Genomic DNA, 8,516 nt, shown 5'->3' on the forward strand with positions numbered 1-8,516 from the left:
ATAAAAAGGACATGAAACTGTTGGAGAGTGTCCAGAGGAGGGCTACGAAGATGGTGAAAGGCCTTGAGAGGAAGACGTACGAAGAACGGCTGAGGTCACTGGGCCTGTTCAGCCTGGAGAAGAGGAGGCTGAGAGGAGACCTCATCACAGTCTACAACTTCCTCGTAAGGGGGTGTCGAGAGGCAGGAGACCTTTTCTCCATTAACACCAGTGACAGGACCCGCGGGAACGGGGTTAAGCTGAGGCAGGGGAAATTTAGGCTTGACGTCAGGAGGGGGTTCTTCACAGAGAGGGTGGTTGCACACTGGAACAGGCTCCCCAGGGAAGTGGTCACTGCACCGAGCCTGTCTGAATTTAAGAAGAGATTGGACTGTGCACTTAGTCACATGGTCTGAACTTTTGGGTAGACCTGTGCGGTGTCAAGAGTTGGACTTGATGATCCTTAAGGGTCCCTTCCAACTCAGGATATTCTATGATTCTATGATTCTACGTTATTATTAGTAATACTATTATCATAATGATTGTCTTTATTAATATTGTTATTGTTATTATTTATCTGTCTTTATCTCAACTCACGGGCTTCGCTTTCCCGTTTCCCCGTTTCTCTCCCCATCCCAGAGAGGGAGGGGAGAGGGTGAGCGAACGGCTGTGTGGTGTTTAGCTGCCGGCCGGCTTAAACCACAACAGAAGGAAAAGCTGTAAATGATCTTGTAAAAGAAACGAAGAAAATTGCACGTGCCCCAGTTCAAACTCGCTATGGAATCGATCTAGGAGGATTATCGGGGGGCGGGGGGCGTGCTTTATGGGTGTTGATTGGCTTACTAAAATTGGGATGGTTGTACTGGGGGGATATGTGGAGGATTTTAATAATTCCATGTTTTACCAGCCCAATACACTCGGTTATACAAGGAATGCAAATACCTGCGGTACCTGTTGTGGGAATAGAAACGTTGTTTTTGCAGAGTTCCGCTGTTTAGAGGGAAGGAACTGTGGTACTGAGATATGCTTGCAGTGATAAGAAAGCTTAGCAGGCGACCTCGTAAAATGCAGACAACCAGACTCCTTAGGACAATTAGGTGAAAATGGCGGTGTCAAGTCAGATAAGTGAAGAAACATTACCACATCAGATAGATTGTGAACCTGGATTACCCCCTCAGTGGGGAAACGGGGGAGGGTCCTGTCATCAAAAAGCACATAAACTGTGTTTTGGAACTAGTAGGCGCGCTCTCCTGCTTGTGGGGCGCCCGCCATTGCAATCAATCGCGAGTAAATTACTACTTCACTGAGATCCTCGCCTGAGCCTAAGCTATCGGCTACGGAGTGTTTCTCGCCCTCCCTTCCAACCCAAGCCACGCTATGATTCTATGAGCGGAGCGCCTGTTCTGTGGAGCTCGTTTCCCAGCCGTGCAGGGCCCAGATTCCCTCCGCGGAGCCGCCCAGCCCGTTTTCGGGCGCCCACTTCCTCCCTCCCGGTCGGCTCCCTCCGCGCCCCGAGGGCACGCGACCTCCCTGAGCGCCGATAAGCACCGGGTCGACGGGAGCGGAGCCGCCGAGAGGGCGGGGACAAGGGAAGAGGGCAGGCGAGGCAGCCAATCGAGGCGCGGGGGCGGTCGGCGGCGATCTGTCGGCCCAATGAGCGCCGCGGAGGGCCGGGCCGAGTGCGGGAAGCGAGGGGGCGTTGTACCGAGCGGGCGCCGTCATGGCCGACGGGATTGTTAGGGCGCAGGCCGCCTGGCCCGGTGGCGGCGCTGCCGCTGCTTTCGGAGCTTTCGGAGAGGTCGCCTGCAAGGGCAAGGAGGTCCCCGCCAACGTTCTCCGTGAGGATGAGCGGTCGTGGACGAGGAGGTAGCCGCGGCGTTGTTGTGCGAGTCTTTCCTTCCTTTCCTTTCCCTCGGCCGCTCGCAGGCCCTCTGAAACGAGGGCCCGTCGCGGGTCCCGGGAGTGCGGCAGGGCGGGTGGTGGCCTTGCTGCGGGAGGGAGGGACGGACGGACGGACGGACGGACGGTCGGTCGGTCGGTCGGGGTCTCTCCGGCTCGTGGCGCTCTCTACTGCAGCGCCTCTAAAACGCCGCGCTTCTTCGGTGCCTGCCCCCGGGGTGCCACGGCGCGTACTGGGTCGCCGGCGCAGTCGGTCTCCTTGGGGGTTCGGACTGTATGCATATAGGCAGTGAGCATCGCAGTAGTGACCGCAATCAGTCGTTTCTGCGTAGCAGAAATGCAGGTCTTGATGCGCCTCGTGATAGCGTTCTAGAGACGCCCCGGCTCGGCTGTGCTAGGCTTTGGTTATGGCACCACCCCCACCGCGCACACGAGCGCGCGCTCTCTCCAAAGTGGCTTGTGAAAGGGAAGAATTGCAGCTTTTCCTAGCTTTCTTAAACACCTAGAAACCAGTCAATCCCGCAGGCTGCGAGAGCTTCCCAGCTCTCATTTCCGTGCTGGAGGTGGACCGTGATAAGAGCACGCTGGCAAGGTTCACTGATGCTGGTGCGCCGCAACGTGCTAGGAACTAAGTGAGCAGCTGCTGAGAGTTATGAAAAAATTGCAGATGTTATCTGCAAGGTGTTAACTCTAAGTTAGTGTCCAGCATAACCGTTGTTGCTGTTTTTAAGTTTGAAATGCTAAAGATAGGACAGTTAGGGATTTCCTCTGCTTCTGACGGCAGGGTTTATCTGCAGCGTGGAAAACAGGCCCTTAGTGAAAGGGGCTGCGTTGCCCGCTCTGCGTGCTGACTCGTAGAATGGTTTGGCTTGGAAGGCACCCTTAAAGATCATCTAGCCCAACCCGCCTGCCGCGGTCAGGGACGTGTTTCACTAGATCGGGTTGCTCAAAGCGTTGACGCGTTGCTTGGAACAGCGCTTTCTTAATAGGTCTCGGTAATGTTGCAGCTGCCGCCCGTTTGGAGTATTGGAAGCGTTCAACTGCTCTCCGGAAACCGTGCTTGCGGTAGCGCCCCGCCTTTACGAAAGGGCGCGTTTCCTGTCTCCTTCGTGGTGAAGGCTGCGCGAGGAGTGTGCGTGTGTGTGTGTGTGCGCACGTGCATCTGTTTTGACTCGGCCGTACTGGCTGCAGCAACGTATGTAACCTGAACGCTGTGCTTGATTGGAGAACCAGGCCGTTAACTTGAGTCTGATGAGTGACTTGAGAGCAGACAACCTACTCTGACCGCTCTTAGTGCGACGCGTTTCCTGGAGGACGAATTAGTTGCAGTTTCTCGCTTGGTCTTAACTTGAGGTGGGGGGAGGGGGCGGGGGCTTAGAACCGCTTTTGGAGCGTAGTTGGCTCTAGCGAATGGTCTTGAATTTGCTTAGCTCGCTGTACCGAAGGCCTGTTTTACGGTTGAGCGATGTTATAGGGAGGAGCGTGAGGAAGGCTTATAATTCTCGATTGTCGTGCAGTGAAAGGCGATGGTGAGTAAGAAGTACAAAGCATCTGTGGAATCGAGTCTTATCGGCAGTGTTTCAGTCGCATCTAAAACAAATAAAAATAGCGGAAGTCGCTAACCTGAAGTACTCGGCTGTCTCGCTGCCCCCGTCACCTTGCGCGCTGGATCCTGCTTCTGGCGCCGTATGCAGTTTCTGTCTGCTGGTGATTTGGGGAGTTCCCTCGCAAGTAGTTGCGAGTTGATGGTTTCCTACAGGTCGGTGGTATTCGTGTTTCGAAGGTGATGCCTTGGCCTCGGTCTGGGGGTGTCTGACGTCGGTCCGGCCGTAACGGGCTAATTTGGAACGTTCCTTCCCCTGAGTACGTGGCGTTCTCGAGGATGGAGAGTTAATACGGCCTCAGCCGGATTACTCCAGGTTCTTTGAAGATGCCTTCCTGCCTCTGGCCGAGGCAATATTTGGACATAACCGAAGGACAGTTAGCCATTGTTTGCCGCTTGTGTGTCTTGTGCGTAGAAGGTAGAGAACTTTGCCTATTCAAAGCTCGCTTAAGAAGAATCGCTGTTTTGTCGTGCGCGTTTGGGGCGCCTGATAATCTGCTTCGGTAGGACGAGTTCAGTGGGGCATAGTGATTTGCTTAAGCTGTTGCCTTTCTCTGAAGCCGACTACGTTTTAACTGTTTACTCTTCCTCCAGTGCCTTGCGTTCCGTGATAGTTCGCCTCAGGCTCCAGTGTTTTTTCCTAGTCCTTCCTGAGAAGGCAGTTGTCCGGTTATGTGAAGCAGACGATTCTGGCGGACCCGTGAGTACTGTGGGAGCTTTCTGTTTGCTAGGCTGGCTGTACCTGTAACAGGTTTGTAACTTCCTAGACTCTTTCCCGTCCCCTCTTTTCCTCTGGCTGTTGCAGAGGGGCGCACAGTAGGCTATTTGGGGTTGTCCGATGCTGTAGTCTTTCGCCTCTAGCTTGTAATGAAGTTGAGCTTTTTGACTGAGAGCAGTGATATAAAGCGATGCTCGTCTCCAGCTACGCGCTTGCAGTGCAAAAAGCAGCGTTGTTCCGGCGTGCGGTCTGATGCCCGTTTTCACGGTTTCCGGACAGCGGGGGTGGTGCCTTGACTATGCAGAAGAGGGCTTGGGGTTTGGGCAGGTCAGAGGCGAGGAAAGGGAAAGCTGGTTGAGCGGCGCTTGGGTGTTTGTTTCGCTGTTAGCTATGCAAGTCAAGTTCCAAGGCTCTGTGAGCCCACGCAAGAGAAAAGGCACCGTGAAGCTTTTATTTTCCGCCAGAGTGGCTTACGTTGCCCGAAGCTATGACGGGGGCTTTAAGCCCCAAGACAAATTCAGCTTCTGTGACTGTTTTGTAGTCTGTTACTGTCTAGAGGGTAATTCAAAGAGCGGCGGTTGAATTGTGAAGGATTAGCTAACCGTGTTCTGTGGGTGGTTCTCCGCTCGCGTTCATTCTGTGCGTCGTGGCACAGCACGTTAGGTGACGTTATTTCCTTTTTCCAGCTTCTTGGGCGTTTCGTGGTTGTTGGCAAGAAGTGTGCTGTTAACCTGGACCTGACCAATGGATTCCGGATGGCTGTGAATGCCCACCCTTGGGCCCTTCAGACTATCGTGTACATCTACGTATTCTGGGTGGCGGTCAGTTGGGCCGGCCTCGCGGCTAAGGTTTTTGCACCGCAGGCGTCACTGCACGCGTACGGGTCGCCGCCGAATAGGTTTCATATGTTGCCCATCAGTCTAGCCCCTGTTGAGGTTTGATTTATTATTTTTTTTGGACGGCTGTCTGTGGAGGGTAATAAAGAGCTTTTGAGCAGCATTTGCACAATAAAGATGGAGCATGGGGATATCACCTCTGTCTTGCGTGTCTTACCGATGGAAATAGTTCCGCAAGTTAAAACGGCGTCTCCCTGGAGCGCACGTGTGTAGAATGTTTTGGTCCGTTGACAGTGTCGTGTAGGTGGTGGTTTGCCCATTCATTTGGAACGCGAAGCTAGAAGCGCTCGGCGGTCCTGTGGGTCTCCGTCTTCCTAAGACGATCTAGGATGTGCTGTGTGTTTGAGGCCTTGCTATCTTCCCCCTGCTCCCGAATAAAAGCGTGCCCTTTTATTGCGAAATAGCCGCGTTGAGGACTGGCAGATGTAGAACCAGAGAAGAATAAGGTTGGAAGAAAGCTTCCAGGCATTGTCTGTTGTCTGCCCCTGTCCCGAGGAGGAGGCAGAATAAACTCTACCGGGTGTAATTTCTGACAGGTGCTTGTCAGCCTGTTCTTGACTACCCTAGGAGTTTTGCTACCGCTTTCTTTTCGGTCCTCCTCGTGGGTTTCGCAACTTTGAGAAGGAATTCCTCCCACAGGATGTAGAAGGCTCTGGGATGCTTGAGTCGGCTTCTGATAAGTTCGAGACTCGGCTGCCGTTCTCTTTATTTTTTTTGTATTTATTTTTAGTGTCTTTTTTTTTTTTTTTCCCTAAACGAAGTCCGTTGTTCAGTAACTAGAAGAAGGATTAGCTAAAGGCACCATAAGGCTTTTAAATGCGATCACCTCTCGTGCTTTGTTAGACCTATGGCTTCGCTCTGCTCCTTGTTTAATCGCGATTACATTCAAGGCTTACTGGAGCGTGGGAACGTTAAAATGCTATTAAATACTCTTAGTGTTTGAAACTTGCTAAATGAAATGATTTTTGTGACTCCGTTCCTCATAAAGAAACTTGATTCGTTAGCCAACCACTAGAACAGGCTGCCCAGAGCTGCATCCAGCCTGGCCTTGAACGCCCCCAGGGATGGGGCATCCACGACCTCCCTGGGCAACCCGTTCCAGTGCCTCACCACCCTCTGAGTGAAAAACTTTCTCCTAATATCTAACCTAAATCTCCCCTGTCTTAGTTTAAAACCATTCCCCCTTGTCCTATATGATCCTTCCTTGATAATATTGATTATTAATTAAACAATTTAACTAAAGGGGAAAAGAAAGGGGGAAAGGGAAAAAAGGAAAAAACCAAAACAAATAAAGGCTACGTGGAAGTAGTGCAGAGGAAAGAAATTAGTCTCTACTTCCCACAAATGAGCGATGCTTGACCACGTCCTTGAAGCAGGGCCTCAACGTGCGTAGCCGGTGTTTGGGAGGAAGACCGACGTTTTCACAACGAGAGCCCAGCCTTCCCCTCTTCTTCCTGTTTCCACCTTTTATTGCTGAGTGTGACATCATACGGTATGGAATATCCCTTTGGTTGGTTGAAGTCAGCTGCCCTGGTGATGTTTGTCTTCTCGCTTTTTTGCCCACCCCCTAGGAGGGTTAGAGAGAGTCCTGATGCTGTGCCAGCGCTGCTCGGCAGTAGACGCAACACTGGTGTGATACCACTGCTGTTCTAGCTACAAGTGCAGAGCACAGCACTGTATGGGCTGCTGCAGGGAAAGTTAACGTCCCAGCCAGACCCAGTACAGGCCGTTGCCCCTTGTCCTATCCCCACTAACCACTGCACAGAGGGTGGCGAAATCCCACTGTCTCCCACGCAGAAGATATTTGTAAACATTGATAAGATCCCCTCTCAGTCTTCTCTTCTCCAGGCTGAACAGACCCAGGTCTCTCAGTCTTTGCTCATAGGGAAGATGCTCCAGGCCCCGTATCATCTTTGTTGCCCTCCGCTGGACTCTTTCCAGGAGATCCTTGTCTTTTTTTGTACCGGGGAGCCCAGAAGTGGACACAGTACTCCAGGTGAGGCCTGCCCAGGGCAGAGTAGAGGGGGGGGATCACCTCCCTTGACCTGCTGGCCACGCTCCTTTTAATGCACGCCAGGATCCCATTGGCCTTCTTGGCCACCAGGGCGCACTGCTGGCTCGTGGTCAACCTGTCGTCCACCAGGACCCGCAGGTCCTTCTCCGCAGAGCTCCTCTCCAGCAGGTCATCCCCCAGCCTGTACTGATACATGCGGTTGTTCCTTCCCAGGTGCAGGACTCTACACTTGCTCTTGTTAAACTTCATTTGGTTTCTTCCCGCCCAGGTCTCGCTGAATGGCAGCACAGCCTTCTGGCGTGTCGGCCACTCCTCCCAGCTTTGTATCATCGGCGTACTTGCGGAGGGTGGACACTATTCCCTCATCAAGGTCGTCGATGAAGATGTTGAACAAGACCGGACCCAGCACCGAACCCTGGGGAACACCGCTAGTCACAGATCTCCAGCCGGACTCTGCGCCACCGATCGCCACCCTCTGAGCTCGGCCAGTCAGCCAGTTCTCAACCCACCTTACCGTCCACTTGTCTATCCCACGCCTTCTCAGCTTTGCTAGCAGGATGTCGTGGGAGACAGTGTCAAAAGCCTTGCTAAAGTCAAGGTAGATGACGTCCACTGCTCTCCCTCCATCAACCCAGCTGGTGATGCCATCATAGAAGGCTACAAGGTTGGTCGAGCACGATTTCCCCTTGGTGAATCCATGCTGACTACTCCTCATAACTTTCTTCTCTTCCAGTGGCTTGGAGATGGCATCCGGAACAAGCTGTTCCAACAGCTTTCCAGGGACAGAGGTGAGACTGACCTTTCCAAGAGCTCCACATCCTTCTTGTGCTGGGGGCCCCAGGCCTGCACGCAGTATTCCGGGTGGGGTCTCCCAAGAGCAGGGTAGAGGGGGAGAATCTCCTCCCTCTCCCTGCTGGTCACCCCTTTTTTAATGCAGCCCAGGACTTAGTTGGCCTTCCGGGCTGCAAGCGTGCGCTGCTGGCTCACGTCCAGCTTCTCGTCCATCAGGACCCCCAAGTCCTTCTCCGCGGGGCTGCTCTGAAGTTCTTCTTCTCCCAGCCTATAGAGATACCTAGGATTGCCCCAGCCCAAGGTCAACGCCTTGCACTTATGGCATCCCTTCCCTCTATTGTATCGACTGCACCGCTCAGCTTGGTGTCATCTGCAAACTTGCGCGATTCCGTCGTCTATGCCATTGCTAAGGGTGTTGAAGAGCACCGGTCCCGAGCCCGACCCCTGAGGGATGCCACTTGTGACCGGCCTCCGGCCAGAAATAGAGCCATTGACCACAACCCTTTGGCCGCGACCAGCCAACCAATTCTTTATCCACCCAACAGTCCATCCTTCAAAGCCCTACCTCTGCAATTTAGAGAGAAGAATGTGGTGAGGGACCACATCAAAGGCTTT

The 8,516-nt window shown here is 53.2% G+C and overlaps 1 protein-coding gene across 1 annotated transcript; it reads left to right on the plus strand.

The window, feature by feature from the left end:
• The first annotated feature begins 1,667 nt into the window (after positions 1 to 1,667).
• Positions 1,668 to 5,231, plus strand: LOC311426355 (adenosine 5'-monophosphoramidase HINT1-like). Its single transcript, XM_084502812.1, has 3 exons — positions 1,668 to 1,845; positions 4,076 to 4,181; positions 4,886 to 5,231. The coding sequence occupies exons 1-3, from the start codon at positions 1,700 to 1,702 to the stop codon at positions 5,138 to 5,140; spliced, it is 507 nt and encodes a 168-aa protein (XP_084358938.1). The 5' UTR covers positions 1,668 to 1,699; the 3' UTR covers positions 5,141 to 5,231.
• The last annotated feature ends 3,285 nt before the right edge of the window (positions 5,232 to 8,516 follow it).

This window comes from Aythya ferina (genome assembly GCF_964211825.1).
Source record: "Aythya ferina genome assembly, chromosome: W".
In the NCBI taxonomy this organism is placed as follows: domain Eukaryota; kingdom Metazoa; phylum Chordata; class Aves; order Anseriformes; family Anatidae; genus Aythya; species Aythya ferina.

Excerpts from the sequence above, each read along its gene's own strand:
- LOC311426355 (XM_084502812.1), top strand. The coding sequence starts at position 1,700 with ATGGCCGACGGGATTGTTAGGGCGCAGGCCGCCTGGCCCGGTGGCGGC. Across the intron at positions 1,846-4,075 it reads GAGCGGTCGTGGACGAGGAG|TGCCTTGCGTTCCGTGATAG; the intron begins GTAGCCGCGGCG and ends CTCTTCCTCCAG. Across the intron at positions 4,182-4,885 it reads CAGACGATTCTGGCGGACCC|CTTCTTGGGCGTTTCGTGGT; the intron begins GTGAGTACTGTG and ends TCCTTTTTCCAG.